Genomic DNA, 20,230 nt, shown 5'->3' on the forward strand with positions numbered 1-20,230 from the left:
CTTTCGCCTCGGCTGTATTTCCAGGCTGCTGCACGTTGAGGAGACTTGTGCTGTAGTTGGGAGGGGGGGAAGGAGCGTATTCGGCGTGTTCCCTTCAGTGGCTCTGCTGGGAGCCGGCTCTTCTGGGAGCTCTGATTTAAAGGTCACCGTTCGTGTTGTGCTTCCTGACGGCACGCTGAGGCCGGCCTGCTCTTCTCGGTCTGTGGAGTACCGCGTTGTATTAACCAAGGGTGGAGAGTTGTAACATGGCTGTGTTCTTAAAGCCACAGGCCGGCCCTCGCTTCCCCCGTCCTGCGGGCTGCGGCGGCCTCACCCGCAAACCCCACAGCCCCGTCAGTGCCCCGCGTGTGGGGCATTTCTGTAGCGGGAGAAAGAACAGGGCTGCACCCAGGGTATTTGGGATGGTTAAAGCCTTGAGACTAGACTCATTGCTAAGTTACGAGGTGGTTGTCTGGTGTTGTGGCGCTGTGTGCCCTAAAAATGGGGTCAGTTTAAAAAAAAGAGTTTTAATTTATAGCAGCCTGGAATTGGCAACATTTAGCTGGATGTAAACGGAACGAGAATTTACCCATACTTTGGAATATGTATGTGGACTCGAACATGGGGTTGCCCTGAGGCAAAGGTAGAGTGTAATTTAGGTTAAGACTTATGAGATTTTTTTCTTAATTATTCCTTGGCTTTGACACCTTAATTTTCTGTTAACAACTGTGAAAAGCCAAGACCCATTTATACTGCCTCAGAAAACACTGTGCATTACCTAATAAATAATTTAAACCATTTGTATCCTTGTACACTGATGCGTATGATTTAAAATATATAACAGTAGTTAAATTACTGCTGTTTGTTTTACTATTTGCTGCAAATTCTGTTAATATGATGAAAACTGCAAAAATCCCAGGACAAGGATGCAATAGGATGGTATAATAAATATTTTTGCAATCATGTGGAATAGTTTGTGAAATTATAGCACAATCCAAATTATGTAGTGAAATGTAGCCATTTAGTATTTGCTTCCAATGATGGAAGACATCAGTTCGAGGAGGTGAATTACTGTTAACATTAAATTAATTCCTTTGCATTTATTGATATTAAGTGTATGGGAAGTAGTTTGTAGGTTATGGTGCTCCTCAGAGTTTGAAGAATTTTTCCAAACATTGATGTTTATTTGTCTTTGGAACTGCATTCAGAACTTGAGTTTGACTTTATATGTATGTTATATCTAGTAGTAGAAGAAAATAAGATCTGGAAACAGATACTGTTGGTTACCTATGCTGGTACTACTTTTAAATGAGAATTACCAGGTAGTTTAAACTTTGTGATAATACCTGCGTTCTTATAGAAACACAGGTCTTGATAATACAGATGTCAAACAACTAGATGTTTGGACTTCACTACTGCAGGATTTTGAGGTAGGGTGTTAATTCAGCTGAGGAAGAGCAACACCTTGATTTATGTTATCTGTCTAAAATGGAGCCATTGAGCAATAAGCTAGAGGATTTTAATGTAACCACCCTTCAAGGCCAGGAAATTCCTTCCCCTGCCACCACAGAGCAGTACAAATATCTCAGGGTTTTCTGAACCTGGTCCAGCTTTGAAATCAGTGTTAGGATTCCTGTTAACTTCATTGGAGTATGAGACCTACTTTTTATTGTCCAATCTTGAAACATTTCTCATAGGCCCCTTGCCATGCTGTCCTGTCTCCAGAGTCTGTATGGAAAACTGAATGCCTTTCTTGCTCCTAAGACAAGATATTTCCTAGGAATGTATGTGTTGCAAATCATGTGGCAATTAGAGATTTTTAAAACACAACAAAACATTGAAATACTGCTAAAAATTTTTACATCTAAATCAGTGATTTGATCTTGAAAAGTGCTACAGCCAACACAGTTGTGCTGAATTCCATGACAGCAGCCTTGCTGATCTGATTAAAGTGTTTCTAAGGTTTTCTTTCTTTTTTATATTTTTGTCTTTGTTAATTTAATTCCATCCCTTTTTTTAGAAGTGCGTTTAATCTTCTGCCTTGTTCAGTTGTAAATTGAACTGTCCACCAAGTGGTTTTTTGTTTGTGTTTTGTTTTTTTTTTTCTGAATTCTTGCTTTGATAATCTCTGACCATTGTGGATCATCTTCAAAGCAGCCTTTAATTTGGAGCTGTATTCTCTAAGTAGTGTCTGTTCCTTGTTTTAGAAGACAGAGAGCTCACCTGCCTCCCCTCCCAAACTACTGAACTACCTGCCTTTCGTCTTTTTGCTCACTTTGTTCACTTTTTTCCTTGATGTTGAATTGAGTCTCTTTGAGTCTTTTGTTAGCCATGCTTTGCATACTCTCTACCATCATGTTTCTCAGGCTAGAAATGGCATGAAAGGAGCAGAAAGAAAAGCCTGAAGTGCTTTTCTTAAACCTGGAGATAAAGAAGAAATGGGAGATATAATGAGAATGGGGATGAGTTTTGAAAAAAGATAAGGAGGTGACAGGTGAGGTGTAAATGTAAATGAGAAAGTCACACAGAAACACTTTTTAGTAGCGAGCAGTCGTTGTATATACCAAAGAGTGACTGTGCAGCAGCCTGAAATCGGATTTTTGCATGTTACTTAAGATATTTTAAGAAAGAATTGTGGTGCATATACAATTTATGTATTCAGTATCTACTTATTTTAATTCAGCATTAGAATTAAATCAGGTAGAATGATGAGAACTATTGGTGAGATGAGAACTATTGGTGAGATGAATCTGAAAATACATCGTACAGTAGATTTATCTATACTTAGCTGAATGTATTGTTTGTTGGAATGCAGATTGGTTAGCTGTGATGCTAGTTTTTTGTGTTGGTTGATTTGAGGTTTTTTCCACTATAATTTTGATAGTTGGACTTTCAGGTGAGTGGAGCAGCCTTGTACTGTCTCTAGATATGCAAATATCAAATGTCTTTAGAGGTGCAGGGAGTGATATTGTTTCAGCTTTACTTAGAAATCCCGTTAACAAGAATCTCAGCTCAGCAGTCAGATTGGGTAGGTATGAGAAAAGGATAAATTTTGTGAATAGAATGTGGGAATAATTATGATAGGTAAAATCAGATATATAAACCAATTTATAATACATTAATAAATTCCCAGTAATTTGTAGTAATGTTAGATACAAATCTTTGTATTGTCATTAGTGTTAGTGCACTATTGTCATTAGTGTTAGTGCACAGTGATGAAGGAGATGGGGATAGCTTTGTGAAGGCATTCTAAAGAACAGCTTGGATGTTCATGTGTTGTTTTAAATTGTTACAATAAATGGTGTTGATGTCTGGTCCTGTACACCATTTAGAATCTAGGCAGAGGAAATGAAGTGCTGGTTCTTTTAAAATACAGTTTTCTGTTTCTCTTCCCATTTGGATTGGGTGTGGAGAAGTGTGTAGTACAGTTTTTTTACATATATTACTGGAAAATTTAGTGTCTTTTGCTGTTTACTGTAAAAATGAAAAATGGGGAAGTGTTATGCTGCAGAGACTTGAGTGTGCTTGATGTTGACTTGCTTCTGTTACTATTTCTTTATTGTTTGGGAGTGAAGTAAGAGGATGCTTAAAAAAGGAACAAAGCCCTCATGTTGCATTCCAGGCTGTCTTGTGATCATTCCTTCCACAGCCAAAAATAAGTTGCTTTGAACCTATTATTGTACTTACGGAACTCTGGTTATAAATCTTGCAGCATGTAAGTATATGCTAACGTAAATCCAGCTCTTGCACGTCACATGCAGGAATTGCATTTCAGGTTCTTCATTAAAGCGTGGGCAGAATTCAGCCTGTTCCTTGACATTAGTTGTTTGGCTGATGATATAGGCAGATACCAGCATCTCTCGAGGCGGAATGCTGCATATCCATTGAACACAGTGCATGTGAACCATGACTGCAGATGGGAGGTTTGTGAAGTTTTTGCACCTTTGCCATCTGTTTTCTTAAGTTGCTCAAGAAATTCTATAGTGGATTCAATAAATTGTTCTAGTCACTTACAAAATAAATTCTGTCTAGCGATTTTTAGCATATGATATCCCATTCTTTCCTTTCCTCATGTCAGATAGTCCATCATCAGTTTATATTTTGGGCTTTACTGAAGTTAGCACATTTGAAGTAGTTCTGTGCCTGAGAACCTGATTTGCTCTTTGCTGGCAAAGCTGTGTAATGCTTTTCCTTCTCCCAGTTGCAAACTCTGCCTCTCATTTTTTATTCTTAAAGTGAATGTAGTAATAGTTTAAGTGCTCAAAAGATAAATACTGCCAATTATTCCATATCATAAACTGGAAGATGTATTGAGGAAAAAATTGGATGTTTTTATAACGTCCTGTCTATTCTTCAGAAGTCACACCTGAATATAAAACAAAGCTCAGTGCCACCAGAAGTAGGGTAACTTTTCTGAAATACACATGTAATTCCAACTAACATCCAGTCTCCAGCAGTGGTTTGTACTCTGGGATTTGCTTTTTCTGGTTTTGCTTTGTTATCTCTGACCCTGTGAGGGGTTCCTGGAGGAGAGGGAAGAGTTATACATTGATTTGCAGTAACTGAGTCTAACATAATTTGAATAATGGAAAAAATATTGATACCTTGTAGACAAAGCTGAAGCTGTGTTTAGGATTTAAAGCAGGTTTGTTTAGGAGAAGATTTCTCTGTATTCTTCTGTTTGATAGCAAAGAAAACTTCAAAGTTAGCTTTGAAGCTTCTGTATTTTTGAGAGGAGTGAGACTTGATTTGGTTTGACACTTTTCATGAGTAGTTAAGTGGTTGTTGAAATGTATGAAAGATCATCTCTTGAGGTTCAGTCCACATGGGACTGTGTTAGTCTGGCAGACTACCTAAGAGCATCAGCAGCAAAGGGATAATAATGGTGGTGGTTTTTAAAGCTCTCACACAAACCTAACTGCAGTGTTGTCAGAGTTAACCTTTCTCTTTCTGTTTCCCCTTCAGGCTTATGCTTGAATAGGGTGCTGGGGGCACCTCTGGGACTTTTTGTCCTGGTTGCCCAATCTGGGAGTTAGCTTGAGCTTCTCACAAAGGTGGATTTGAACTGATGCTGGTCTGGTCTGGCTGAGTTGGAAACACAGGTGCCTTTCTGCCCTGGACCGTGCAGTCGCAGTGTCTCTGGGTACCACGACAGCTGGGTTTGTGCAGTACATGGGAATGAGAGCCATTAGTTGTTTGTTTTGGTTTTTGTTTTGTTTGTTTTTTTTCCCCAAAGATTATTATTTTTATTTTACTATAACTGCACAATCTCTTCACTTGAGGTAGTTTTGCTTTAGGCAGATGAAAGCCCTAAAAGCTCATTGCACAAGCCTTGGAAAACAGTAGCTTTCACTTTCACTGTTTCTCAGCTTCTATCCCCCTCCACCCTCCTCAGTTATTTGATGTGTGAAGCTGTCAACAGCCAAACTATTAGAAGTTATTATGCTGATAATTTGCTTTGTGCCATACAGTCAGGTTCTACCTTTTTACCATGTGAACCCAATTAATTCAGCATAATCACAGGTAAAACAGTGTTACCATTAGAAGAGCCAGTGCTAAAAGGCTTTTATAGATAGGTTCTCTTCAGGGTTTCAGAAGAAAAGAAACCTGTTTGCTTTTTGTACATTGGTTGTGTTTTGTGACAGTGACCTGAATTTAAAATGAAAGATTCTAGTCAGACCTGTAATTGAATGCTGTGGAATACCAGAAATTTCATTTCGTTAGAGTTCTTGACAGAAGGAATGAGTAAATACTTGTCTTCAGGCATCTGGCTTTACTTGAAATAAACCATAATACTTGTATGTACAACAGTACGCTTGGTTTTCAGCATTTGTTTGGACATTTTGGACATCAACTAGAGCTTTATTTCTTTTTCTTTTTTTTTTTTTTTACAGTACTTTTCTTGAAAATAAATTAGGAGGAAAAAATGCAGGTTTTTGCACCTCTGCTGCTTAATTTTGCAGAATCAGTATTTCCACAGGTGTTAATCCTTGATTTTACTGTGCTGCCAGATGTAGTCTACTTTTCTGGTTTCATGCTGACTTTGACATTGCTAAAAGTGTGACAAATACGCATTCTCCAGATGTATATATAGAGGTGTTTAATTTTTGTAAGATTGTCTTAGATTAAGAAAATACTATTTGAATATTTTTAATTCTTTGAAGTTTGGTAGGATTTGAAATCCACGTATTAGAGAACCTCTCCTATCCCTTTTTAGTAGCTTGTTTTTGACAACAATTTTTAAATCAGGGATCTCATTTGACAATATCACAAAGATGGCTGTGACTGTAAGATGCAAAATTCTGACACAGAGTAAGTTCACTGTCAGTGTAGATTTGTTAAAATTTTGATCAGTTTATTCTGTATTGACAGAATTTATCCTGGACCAGGTACCACGTGTCTGTGCCAGTCTCACCGTGCACCAGTTGTTGCTCCACAGGCAACGTATCATGTGCTTGGGGCAATTTGACAGAAATGAGAGTATGTGCTTGGACGGAGCAAAATTTCTGCACACATGCACATGTCCTATGTTAACAATCATGGAACTGTGACCTAATCCTTTTGTCCTTAATATTTTAGAACTAAAACCAAGGAATGCATAAAAAGCAGTACTTTTTTTGCCTGCTGTGCAACACTTTATGACACTGTGGCTTTCCTATTGAAAATGTCATCTAGGAATTAAGTTGTAAGGCTCTTTTAAATATACTTTTGTGTATAATACATATAGGTAGATAGGATTTTTATGTTCTAATTTGAGGAAGTATATATACCTCTCTGACAAAACCTGCCTTGGTCTCTGCATCGCTCCTTCATACACAGAGATAATTTAACCAGAGGTAGGTTAAATACAGATGTTCTTTATGATTTTCATTTTTATGCTTTTGGTTTGGATAAGGATACGATTGGATTCTTCATTAGTGAAACTGGGCTTGAGATGACCTCGCAGAACTTCTTGCAGAGGTCCTCACAGTAAGATGAAACTGTGAGAACTGATGAAACCTTGCAGAAATGTACTGTTACCTGCGGTAGAAACATGTGGTCCATGCATTACGTATGAAATGCATTGGGAAATATGAAGTGATAATAAAATCTGACTCTTGAGTTATAATCTACGCTACCTGCCCTTAGAGAGTAGTAGGGGGAAAAAAGTAATAAAATACTATAGTTTGTATTTTAATAGCCTTGTGCACAGCATTGTCAATCTTGCTACAATTACAAAATACAGTTTAGTGTAGAACAATTTAGAAATAAAGCTTTACTGTTGGAATGGCAAAACCAGATTGTACTTTGATTATTTTGCTGTAGTTGAAAAATAAAACTCATGAAAGCATAAATATTTTCTGTAATAGATTCAAGGATATCTAGCTCACATTTATACATAATCCTGTGAAACTTTGATACTTCTGTTTCTCTAAAAGCTAAGTCCTAAGTGCAGCACCAAAGTATTTCCCTATTTTCTGTTTAGAAAGAAAATGACTAGCAGAGTAAACAGTTTCAGTGAAAGTTTGAAACCCTGTGTTAGTGTATTGATCATATTTGCTTTCCAGCCTAAGAAACTGGCCGCCTATGACCATCAACAGTTAAAAGTTTTCAAAATAATATGGAGAAAATTCAAGATTGTCTTAGAAAAAAACTTTATTATCCCCCTCTTTTGAAATATCTGGACTCTTACACTTTTCTCCATTTATGTAATATTTAACAAATAGCTGATGATGGTATAGAGGCTTTGTTTTCTCTTCTACACTTGTCTTCTTTCATCTTCAAGAGTTGTAGCCTGTTTCCCCTGTAGCTATTCCCTCATTTTTTACCCTAGGCTCTTGTTTGTCACTTTTTGTCCCTAAAAATAAATGTTTAAAATCACTACTTCATTCATGAAAGCTTATGAAATTGAGATCACTTCAGCAAAATCCTGTTCAGCTTGAATATTTTTCCTAGAGCCTGTACGATTGGTGTCGAATATGAAAGAGTATGTGCAAACTGACCTAAGTTTCATAGCTTTTCTGGAGCGGGGTGGTGGGAAACCATCTCAGTGGTAGAGCCTGATGGAAGGGTGTGATTGGATCTTACTTGTTCTCACAGTCAGGTTATGTAAAAAGTCAACGTGAATATTTATCCCTTTTAAATTTCAAAAATACTTCTCTGTTAACTTCAGTGTTTAATGTGCACAGAAACCTGAAATTCCTCGGAACTGACTGATGAAACTTGTCTGGTTTGATCTTCGAGAGGAAAGAAATGAGAGAATGTCAGTGAATAATGTAAAAGATTGCAGTGTGTTACTGTATTGGCCTCTGTGCCAAGGTAAAGAACAGAAGCCCAGCCTTGCGGAACTCTTAGACTAAAGATAATCAATTAGGTACAGAACTACACAGGTATTATCAACCTAGACTTTACATGCCTTAACTATAGCAAGGTAGTGAGAATGAAGGTTCAACTGTAAGTCAGCTTTGAGCATTCAGTAACTGTCCATTCCAGGTGTTTTATGATGTTTATATTAACTGTGGATGCTTGTATAATTCTCCTAATTGTAACATGGCCTTAGAAAGTTGGGAGACGGATCCTCTTGGTTGCTGGTCCCTTTGCTTTGAACAGTCTGCTCCTGAGCTGACCTTTTTGTGTAAGTCTTCTACAGCTAATGGCACAAAATAGGCCTGGAATTGCTACTGTCCTGCAGACTGGAAGGCAGCAAGAACCATTAGAGAGTGCCAGGTGCTCAGCCTGGGCACACTTTTTGCAGGACAAACTTACAGGTTTGGGGTTTAAGTGATTTAGGACTCCTGCATACATTTTTCATGCTTCTTTATCAGAATATCTTTGCCATTGGGAGCTGTGCTCTTTATAGAGAATTGCACGTGTGGTTATATGTAACATATCGACAGTCTTTTTGGTGCTTCCTATAGAGAGAAGAAAGCTCAATACATTTAATTGAAGATACATTAGACAGAAAAGATGTTATTAAAAAAAAAAAAAAAGAGGGAGAGTGAGATGGCCAGGAGCCTATGAAGTGTCTCAAATGAAAAGAAGACCCAAAACTTTGAGTGGGTTGCTTATTTATTAAGTTCCTTAAAATGAAAGACAAAAGACCAGCAGATTTTTGCAAAAGGCTTTCTGTATGACTTTATTTCTTACATAGAAAGGAGTGTTGCGGGGAAGGCTAGGCTGACAAAATAATTGAAGCAGCTGCTAATAGCATTTTAAATTTCAGACTGATTTTATCAGAAAAGTATTTCTGCATAGGTTATTAATAAGCAGTTGAACCATAAGCAGTTGAAGCATAAACACTTCGTATTTTTTAGGTTTTGTAACATAATTCTTGCTTAAATATCTTGTGAGATTAGTAAATCTGTCCAAGGCCCTTTATGCAATTATCTGAAATGTTGAAGAAATGGGGAAAGGGAAATAGATTTGAGGAATCCAAATCAACATTGTAGTTGTCTCATGTCTCAGCAGGGAATACACAAGCATCCCGAACTTCAGAATTAAATCTGTTTCTCTGGTTGGTAACAGGTACCTGAAGGCTTCGTTTATGTTGCAGCTTGGCTAGGGTACTCCCACAGCAAAGATTTCTCTTCGTACAAAATTCTGAAAGCCAGAGACAGAATTGGTAAATCACAGTTCGCTGTCTTCCTGGCCTGCCAAAAGAACATTCTTTAGTTTCAGTGTTGTGTATTACATTGTGTGAAATTAATGGCATGTGATGAGCTCTGAATTCAATGAGCAGAGAAAGTTTGTATCTGTGCTGCACTGGGGTAGTTTAGAAACTGTGGCCCCTGAGAAATGTTTTGAAATGATAAATGTTGGTGTTTTTGTGGGTTAGATGAAGTAAATGCAGAAAATAAGAAGCAAATTAAGAAGAAGAAAAAAAAAAATCTTAGCATTTGATTCTCAAAACTTCTTCAGTAGTATTTGGCACTGGAAACACTTCCTAGCTGGTGTCTGAGCTTTTTTTGTTGTGTTCTGTACCGTTAAAGGGGAAAAATCCTATTGCCTTGAGTGACACAGGTGGCAAAGCAGTGAGGAGTCTGCTGACCTAAATTGCGGTCACAGATCCGCAGTGGGAATCGTATCTGTGCTGCCTGCTTTGTTGCCAAGAATGGGTGTACCAAGTGAAGGCGTTTGTGTGGTTTTGTTACTAATTTAGAAACCACAAGCAAGATTTTTATGGCTTTATAAACAGAGCATTTTTGAAAGTGCTTGATGTTTTCCAAAATGTGCAACGGCTTCTGAGCTTTGTCAGAAATGCAGTAAGATTGCTGATTGCTTTCCATTAAATACAAGTTCCTTAAAACTTTCTACTTTGAGGATTATACGAGCACCTTTGATTTCTAAATTCAAAATTACCATGGAAAAATTATACTTTTAAAGGCCCTCAGCCTTTAAGATTCTCCCAGAAAGCCAGTATCTGTGTGAATGCTTGAGAGTCTGCTCCAGTCTGAAAACGAGGGCTTCCTTGTTTTGTATTCTCTGTGTTCGTTGTGAGTATCTCTATCAGCAAAAGATCAGAGAAGGAGAATGATCTTACACGTGTTAAATAATCGTGAAGTAAATTGGACTGATATGATTTTTATTTTGAAAGAGGAAACGACTCCTTTTCTGTTGCGGTTTACAAATATTTAAATGCTTAAACTAATTGTCAGCCTCAATTTTGAATGAGGAAGCAAAATAAAATGCATGATTTGTTCAGAGTTTCGCATAGTACTTGCCAGGAGAAACCAAGTTTTGACAACAGTTGGCCTGCTTTCAGGCACAGATTTTAATGAGATTAAAAGAGAAAGAATGTGCAAGTTTGATTAGAAAGTTTAGCCATGTTCTCAGAATGGGTCCTGGAAGCCAGGACAGAAAAATGTTGTGTTTTTTAGTGGTAGAATTGATTTGTTTTGGAAAATGAAAAGGAGGAGGCAGTGGGCAGCTGTCAGATAATTACAGTGAAGCATACTGAGTTAGTGTGAGAATCTATACTGTTGTTCACAGATTGCAGGAGATCTGAAAGGCAGTTCCAGTGACCCAGATGTTTTCTCCTTGACTTTTAAGTTTTTCAGCTGGTTATTGGCCAGCAATAATTTAACCAAGGATTTTGCGGGTTGTGTATTTTATAGCAGCCTAATTTGAAAACAGAAGTTAACACAATAGTCCTCCCTTTTCCTCGTGTTAGGGCTTTTCCTACAGTTGAGATGGAGATCAGTTAGAGCATGCTCGAACTTGGCAAGGTGGAGAGCACGGTGCATTGCAGAATGTGTCAGGAGGTCTGGTGCATGAGAAAAGATCGATTTACTGATAGGCATACGCCCAGCACAGGATTAAGGAATAGATTTGAAAATAAATATGTAAATTAAGAACTAAAATTGTTTTTAAGAAGTCTCTTTTGAGTATACACATGTACTGTGTCAGCCTCGTATCAACATGTTTTATCAGTAAGTAACAGAGATGGTGGAAGGAAGGCATGGTGTTGTGGGCGGTGGGGGAGGTCAGCTTGTGAACACCATTTTAAATGACCTGGAGTATAAAAGGGCTTGAGAATCGCTGAGATAGTATAAAGGCAAAAAACAAGGTCTTTTGGTCCTTATAACAATGTTTGAAAGGCTGTTTTCTTTCTCATTTAACATGCAGCAAGGACATATGGGAGAAGGCGAGGTAACAATATTCCTATTTAATTTTCTAATGTTGACAATGTCTCATGGGAGAAATAACATTAAGTTGTTACTAGAGGGCAAACACCAAAATTTATGATTATAAAGAATCAGTTTCACATCAGTTTACATAGTCTGCATGCCATAAATGAAGATTTTAACTGAATTAGGTAGTACTCCACAGTAGTACTATTGAGGCTGAAATTATCACAGTCCTTACAGTGGACATCACCTATGTGATTTGTTACACTGCAGGGCTATGTTGCTGTGTTTGCGTGTATGTTATGAATGCCAATGCTGGGGAAGTTTATTTTGGTTCTTTTGGGTGCTGATGGTTTTCTTGACGCAGCATAGATTATAGTGAATATATGTCCTGGCCGGCTAGGTTAAAGAACCAGATCCTGCAAGCATGCATGTTGAATTATCTAGCAGCAGTGGTAATGCTGATGAACCTGAAAAATTGTTTAGGTAAGGAGAATTGCTCCCTTCCAACAATACCTGCAGGATTGGGGTCTTAAGAGATAAAACAAATGACAAGTGCATCAGGTCGTTAAGGGAAAACAAAGTAACATTTAAGTCGATATTACAATATTTTTATCACAGTAGGAACCAGGTTTGCCTAGCTACAGAAATAGGCCTGATTATAGTTGATTTTCATTTTAATCAAAGGTCTACAAAGATTCTTGAAATTTCAAATAAAGCAAGCTGACCAAGCCATCAATTTTTTATTCCTATAAATTCTGTGGACTGTGGATTTTATTGTATTTTTTTTTCTTTCAACTTGCTAGCTATTTGATTTTTGCATGGAAAATGTCTGGATATTGGAACTGGTCAAATTTTCTGTTTTCAAGTTGTTTTCTTTTTTTTAAAACAAATTTATTTCAAAGGAAGGAAGCAAGAGCATGATAAATTAATCTTACCAATACATTACTGTGACAGATGGTAATGAATTCTGAAAAAGCAGACATAGTAAATTGCATCATAGGCGAAAGGAATTGTATCCTAAAACTTGTAGCACACCTCATTTATTTGTTTACTTTCCCTATATATGTTTGTTTATTCCTAAAATACTCCTTAAATGAGTAGCAGTCTATTCAGTTTGTTGTTTAGATACTGAATACTGTAACTAAAGAGTGAATTCACTGAAGAGATCAGCTTGTGTGCTCTATTTATATTATACAGTTGCATTTATAAATCAAAGAATCTTATTTACAAGTAAGAAATATTAATAAGGAAATCTATGATAAAGGATTATCATAGAGGAATTGGGCTGTGAAGGGAAGCATGCTTACAACATTTTCTCTTAGAGTGAGTCCATTAACGAAACTCTGTTGTAACATTTAAGTAAATTTGCTTGTAGGAATGACACAATATTGCCTAGTTTTCAGTCTTCATTTGCAGTAAATTTCAGTCTTCCTGTTTTTATCAGGTTTTTTTGTTACTTACAAGGGGGTGATTTATGATATATTTTTATATCAGGTGATTTAAATGTGTAATATATATATAGCTGGAAGGATTCTTGTTTTCCCATCTGCAGTGTGAAATTGTATCTACTTATTGTAAGAAGCTGCTTACTAGAAAATTATATATAAGCTTAGGTTTTAGTGATGTCTGCTACTGGGAAAGTCCCAGAAAAAATTGACTTATATTCTCTCCTATTTTTACACCTTTTTAAAAGAAATCTAATTGGAAACATGAAATATTATGGGAAATGGTCAACTTGAGTATCCATTAGAAATACTGTTTTGTTTCAAATTTTCAGTAGTGGTAGCGCAAATGCAGTTACGAAGAAGGTAACAGCCTTTTCTCTGAAATAGTGCATTTGAGTTACTGAATATTGATATTGAAAACTATAATTTTGATATTGAAAACTATAAGGGTCATATGAAATTGAGAACATACCTGCTTAGTAAAAGGGAAGATTGCAAACAGTTCTACTGCTAATGCAGCACCTAGTGCTTTTTAAAAAAATATTGAAACAGTGTGTGCTTTGTTCTGTTAGTATGTTTTTTTCCTTCTCTTTTTTTTCTAACCCCCTCTTCAGGTCAGTCTTCACTGTTTCCAATGGAAGACGGGTTCTTGGATGATGGACGTGGGGATCAGACTCTTCACAGTGGTTTAGGATCACCTCACTGCTTCTCCCATCAGAACGGAGAAAGAGTGGAGCGGTATTCCCGTAAAGTCTTTGTTGGCGGACTGCCACCAGATATTGATGAAGGTATGCCCAGAAAATCTTGCCCAAAAAAAGCTCCTTCTGGCTCAATGACAAAACTGTGGTGTGAAACCTTTTGTCTGTTAGCTAATGAGTGTTTGTTTTCTGAACTCTATGGAAAAGCTTTGATGTGTAAATGAGTCTTTGCATGTTACCATTTTCAGTTCACAGCAAAGTAGTGTAGTCTATAGCATTGTTCTGCCATTGAAGAATGATATTACCACACATTTAACTGACTTTTACAGTATAAAAAATATGAAAAAGGGATAATGGTGCAAAAATAAACCAGTAAATATCACCTGTTGAAACTCATAAATACATTGCAATCATTTTATAGACACCAGAAGCCAGTACTAGGAAAAGTATTGCTAGTAGTTTTATAAAGTTTGTATAGCATAGTAAGTCCTAGCTCTTTATTTGGATGCTTATGTGTGGTCCTCAGAGGTTGTTTTCAGCCATGGTTATGTGGTAGCTTCTAATGTGTGCATGGTAAGGACTCAGACAGGAATGAATCTGTACAGAGGCAGTTGGATACAGTGACCAGGCATTTGTGACAGGTCCATCATACAGACCAAGGTGACAAAATACTGCAGTTGTTACTAAAAAAACCAAACCTCAAACTATATATATCAAGTGTTGTGAAGCTTCCTTTCACTAGAGTTCTGTATTCTGTACGTGTAAGCATGCTGGGATAGTGGTTACAACTGTAAATCTGAAAAGTTGCTTTTTCTTAATCACAGAATCGTTTTAATACCCACTTTTTGTGTCAGGGAGAGTGATTGTAATGCACTGCAGTACTACTGTGAACTGACAAGCTGACTTTCTTGTCAAACATAAGAGCTACTTTATTATTAAAAGGTCAAATACAACACGGCATTTACAAGAGCAAAAATTATCTTATAACCTCTCTTTCTTTGTTATTTGGGTTCTATTTGTTTAACTTTGTCACCTTTGTTGTTTAAAAAGCAGATGAGCACATGAATAGTTTGGTCTCTGTGGACCCTAGTTATTGAAGAATAGGACCTTTCCTAAACCTGTACTGGGAGGGTAGCTTGAATTTTTCAGAGTTGCTTCTGTCAGCACTCTTCCTGTTAAATGCACAAGTGTGAATTAGAATGACCATACAATTTAAAATCTACATCACAGCTGGATTTTTGAGGTATTTCTGATGCTGTTTCTAGAAAGCATTTTATCTATGTGCTTTAACGTTAAATTTTTGTGAAGTGCTGTTCTGAACAGAGATCTCTTTTAAGAATAGATACATAGTAAGTATTGTTCTCCTTGGTTTGTATCTTCATCAGCATGTAACCTTGGTGCATTACCATTGCTGTATACGTTCATGGTGATCTGTAGTGCACAGAGAAGCTGTCAGTACAGTGGATTGTCAGTTACTATTTCATTAGCAATGTCATCAGAGAGTGTAAACAAACTGAAAAAGACATAATTAGTAACAACTTTTGAGATTTCTAAACGAATGTGAAGATAGGGAAAATCCTCTAAATTGTGTATTAGGAACCCCTGTGTGCTAGTATAGAAAGCCCTGTAGCAATATAAACAGAATACAGCTGAGCAGTGTACCAATTTAGACAATGCTCCAGCAATGTGAAGTTTATTCTTTTTGTTTCAATTTTTTAACGAAAAATTATTGTCCAGAGACCTTTAACTGGCGATGGTTCAACTGTGTTTGTGGGGAAGGAAAAGGGAATAATCACTCAATTTCAAGAACAGAATTGCAACTAGAAGACTTCTGTGGGACTAGCATGTGCACATTTATATCAGTAATTTGAGGTCAAAGGCAGAATTGAAATGGATGCAAGAATTGCTTCTTGATATAGTAATATGTTCTTGCCATCTTTCCTGTAAAATTACATAACTATGTCCTCCAAGCTTACTCTGTTAGTTTGAGGTCAAGCTTAGTGTTTGCACATGTGGCACTGGCATGTGATATGAACAGATATGACTGGGTCTTTGTGATAGTCCCTTCATTTTTTTCCAGTCTTTCTGCAATTATAAGGCAAATTGGCAGAGGAGATTGCTTACTAGGAAGTCAGCAAATTGTCTCTAAACAATTTGTGGGAGAATAGTTGAAGCTGGGTTATTATAGCTGTATAGATGCAGTGCCTCCATTTCTTCGAATTAGTGGGTTATGAGCTTTTATTTATAATCATCAGTAGAAAGAAAAGCTTGATCTTTGACTCGTCTTGTTTTCTAATGTGTTTTCTGCCTTGTCATAAAGATTCCCCATCAGCTAGTATGCCTTTCTATGAGCTGCTACAGAGGATGTTTATTTATAGGATGAAGCAACCTGAGGTCAGTGTTCTTCAAATGTCTTCCATTCAATTTATTTTAATTTAAATTTGTACCTTTTCCCTTCTGTCTTTAGATGAGATCACTGCTAGTTTTCGTCGGTTTGGACCTTTGATTGTAGACTGGCCACACAAGGCAGAGAGCAAATCTTATTTTCCTCCTAAAGGTAAGTATCTGACAACCAATAACATATGAGCATTTTAGAATATTTTTTCTAGGTAAGACTCCATTGTAGGCAAGATTTTTGTGACAATGACCCAATGTTTAGGGGGAAAAAAAGTTGAATCCTTGGGATTGTTATAAACTGCTGGAGTTTAGAATGTGGCTTTGCAATTATTCTACACTGAAAGAATTCTTCCTTAACTTCCTATTTTTACTTTATTCCATTTTCCTTTTTCTCCCCTGTTGTTACTCATTTTTGTAATAACAGACAAGACTAGTCCTCTTTAAAGGGACTTAATGCCCTCCACAGAAGCTGTGAAGAGTTTGGACCCTGTATTAAGAACCATCCTGGCAGGTTTGCCTCTACACCTGTGACTTTTGTTCAGTTCATGCTGCTGGCTTATCCTTTTCAAATGAAATGGGGAGAGACTGTGCTGATCAGCAAGCTCCCTGCTTTCCTTCATGTCTCCACAGAGGACTTGCAGGAGGCTGGGTTGGAAACATGTGAGAGCATCTTAGAGTTTGTGCCTTGCTGTATGGTAGCATGATGACACAGTGCCAAGCATAATTCTGGGCTAAATTATTATCTTATAGGCAAATAGACAAAAGAAGTCATGTGCTTGTTTTCCCTTTTGTAGGATATGCGTTTTTGCTGTTCCAAGACGAAAGCTCTGTACAGGCGCTGATTGATGCATGTATTGAAGAAGATGGAAAGCTCTATCTTTGTGTTTCCAGCCCCACTATCAAAGACAAACCGGTAGGTAGAATTGTTAGGGCCTGCACAGCTCATTTATGTTAATCAAAAATTGTTCTCTTCAGATGCCTTTTTTCCTTTTTTCTTTCTTTAGAGTGTGAAAGTTTAAGTTTCTTTAAGGTGTCAAATTAAATTCTCAAAGAGAAGACCATTGTACTTATTTTCAAATGAGACATGATGAAGTTTTTTAGTCTAGTTTCAATTCATATTTTTATTAGATAAAGGTTTGCTAAATTTCACCATTGCTGATGTAATAAATATATAACCAGACAGGTATTTTATGCTTATTATTGAACAAAATGTAGAATTCATATTGTCTTGAGTGTTGCATGTAACGTGTTTGGACAGAGACAAATTAAATCCAAAAAAACCCATAATATGGCATTGAACTGTAAATTATTAGTATAAATAGTTTTGGGGCTGATGCAAGTCTGCTTATAGTTGGAGAGACTTCTGCTATATTCTTGTACTTTAAATTTGGCCAGCTGTAAGCAAATATAAAGCAGCTAGTTTTGCATAGTAAATATGCAGCTTTGCACACTGGAGCCTGTTGCACGGAGATAACGCTAGTCTAGGGCTCACACTTAGCTAGAAAAACACGACTAGCATAGATACGTATGCACCAGCGTGGTTTGTACAGCACAGTTCAGTCATGATTAAGTAAATGTGTAAGTAGAGGGTGAGTGTTTTCCCAGAAATTTGGGTAACAAGGAAGTGGTGAAATTGAGTATGATCAAGTGGTCTGTCTTAACAGAGCTTATTACCATTTCATTTTGAGAAATGATTACTGAATGAATAGAAAATGAGTTTAGAAAGTGCAGCTGTTTAAAAGTTTTTATTCTTTGTAGGGTACTGTTTTAATTTGTATTTCTGAGATACTTTGAATTGTGAATGGTTAAAAAAAAAAAGGCTTTTTGTCCATAGGTTCAGATCCGGCCTTGGAACCTTAGTGACAGTGATTTTGTTATGGATGGTTCACAGCCTCTTGACCCACGAAAAACCATTTTTGTTGGTGGTGTTCCTCGGCCTTTACGAGCAGGTACACTGTGTGTTCTGCAGCACTGGGCATGTTGAATATGCAGTCTGATTTGGGGAGCAACGGGGGAAACAAATTGTTTTGGCAAGGGAAGTATTAAGTGTTCTTGACACTTATAGTGGGGGACATGAATACAAATGGACTGTTTCATTTGATGCTTTTAGAAAAAATTACCAAGTCTACACCACTGTTCTGTTTTCCTTTCTGGTTTAGTGGAACTTGCAATGATAATGGATCGGCTGTATGGAGGGGTGTGCTATGCTGGAATTGACACAGACCCTGAGCTGAAGTACCCAAAAGGAGCTGGGCGGGTTGCATTTTCTAATCAACAGAGTTACATAGCTGCTATCAGTGCTCGCTTTGTTCAGCTGCAGCATGGAGAGATAGATAAACGGGTAAGGTCTTCAAGCATATTCTATTTTTGTTCTCCGCTTTCTCTAGAAATGCTTTTCCATGTAAAATGAGTGCCATTGTGAAGACTGTAAATGTTATATCAGATTAATTGCATATTTAGGGCTAGATTGTGCCACTTAGATACAACACAGAATAAAAAATGAAGGAGTGGTACAGAGCTTTTGCTTCTGGAACGTGGGAGGCAACTGTGAAGCAGACTTTCTCAAATTGCTTAGCATAATGAGAAGCATGTCAGCTGCCTTGCCCTTTTATAAGAATATTGCACTCATCATATACTCCCACTGCAAGTATTTGCACTTGTAGTGTGTGTAATGTCAGGGAGTAAGATATCTGCCGCGGATGGAGAGTTCTTACTCCTGTACTGCATCTTTTGAGAGAGTGGGCAGAATCTGGCCCTGGTGTTAGACATTGTGTACTGGGTGTTCCTAAAGAGCATCATAGTAATGCATTGTAAACTTGTTAGAGTGCATTACAGCCTCACAGTCATCCTTCACAGCTTACAGAAAGGCTGTGTCTGGTTATTTTATTCCTTTATTATTGTAAATTAAAGGAATATGCCAGATGGATCTGCACTTTGCTTGCATCTGCCCTCTCATCTATATAAAATGTGACTTTGCCAATTACAGTGATTTTCAGGCCACAGTTTTGAGAAACTCAGATCCTTACATCTACCATTCTGTCTAATTCATGCCTTGTCTCTGTATTTTTTTTTTTTACATGACTGTCATTATTGATCTTAATGTTATAATTACTACAGAGGAAAACTCCCAAACTTGGCTGATTATCATTTCACTTCTGCTTTGGCTATAAAGCTTGGGTAGAAGAATTGTAACAACAATTTGACTGTGGGCCTGTGAATTGGAATGTCTTTGTTCTAATCTTGGCTCTGAAATAAGTTCTGTACGGCTTTGAACAAATAATTTGGGCCGCCCTTGTGCAACTTCTGCTTGCATAAGCAGCCACTTGGGTGAATAGGTCCATTGAAGCTGGTGGGACTACAAATTTATGTAAGTACTTGTGAACTCTAGCAAAGATTTTGCAATCTATTTCCCCTTCCTTCTCTCCTCCCGCTCCTCCTTATTTCCCTATTTTGTGTGTAGTTCAGAAGAAATGTGGGGAGATAAGTGCTCAGAGGATTCATTGTAAGAGGGGTTGCGTGCAACAGTGGCAATAATACTTTTATTAATAAGGTACTATTTATTAGTAATTTTTTCTAATTAAGTTTTTCTATAAAAACAAAATTAGTAACAAGAAGGGATTTCCTGTAAAATTAAGCAAGGTGCTACTAAAGGGTGTGCCCTTCAAAGAGATAATGCAAATTAAATGCTCAGTGGCCTGAAGCACCCACCATTGCAGAGCTTCTGATGAGTGCTGCCACCCTAAGCATGCCTGATGAAGTTGCTGTAATTTAAGCTGTTTCTCTGCAGTTGGGAAACCTCAATATAACTAGCACAAGTAATCATTGCAGGCTATATTTGGCAAGTGCATTTCAGCACACAGTGAATACATGTGCTGAGGACTCTGATTAATATCTGTGGATTGCAAACTTGCACAAAAAGCAGTGCCACAGTAACAGGCTAAAGCAAGCAGAGGTATGGTTACCTGTGCTGTAGCTTGGCCTCTGAATATGTCTGAGTAGAAATAAGAGAGCAAGAGAGTTGCCACGTTGAGGAGGCCTGTGTAGTTTATTTGTAGGTTCTTCTCTTAGCACTTGTAGGAGACAACACTCATCTAGGAATATC

The 20,230-nt window shown here is 37.4% G+C and overlaps 1 protein-coding gene across 4 annotated transcripts in view; it reads left to right on the plus strand.

The window, feature by feature from the left end:
• The window catches only part of CPEB4 (cytoplasmic polyadenylation element binding protein 4), a 40,930-nt gene that overhangs the window by 18,199 nt on the left and 2,501 nt on the right, over nt 1-20,230 (plus strand). The window contains exons 4-10 of one of the 4 annotated variants that reach the window (XM_029084125.1): nt 7,872-7,895; nt 8,418-8,440; nt 13,653-13,821; nt 16,199-16,288; nt 16,923-17,041; nt 17,963-18,077; nt 18,288-18,469. In XM_029084125.1, the coding sequence (XP_028939958.1) occupies nt 7,872-7,895; nt 8,418-8,440; nt 13,653-13,821; nt 16,199-16,288; nt 16,923-17,041; nt 17,963-18,077; nt 18,288-18,469 (722 nt within the window). Of the gene's footprint in view, nt 1-7,871; nt 7,896-8,417; nt 8,441-10,806; nt 10,838-11,583; nt 11,608-13,647; nt 13,822-16,198; nt 16,289-16,922; nt 17,042-17,962; nt 18,078-18,287; nt 18,470-20,230 lie in introns of all 4 variants that reach the window. The other 3 variants (XM_029084126.1, XM_010164411.2, XM_029084127.1) reach the window with 3 other exon arrangements.

The sequence above is a fragment of the Antrostomus carolinensis genome, unplaced genomic scaffold (genome assembly GCF_000700745.2).
Source record: "Antrostomus carolinensis isolate BGI_N321 unplaced genomic scaffold, ASM70074v2 scaffold6763, whole genome shotgun sequence".
NCBI classification, from domain to species: domain Eukaryota; kingdom Metazoa; phylum Chordata; class Aves; order Caprimulgiformes; family Caprimulgidae; genus Antrostomus; species Antrostomus carolinensis.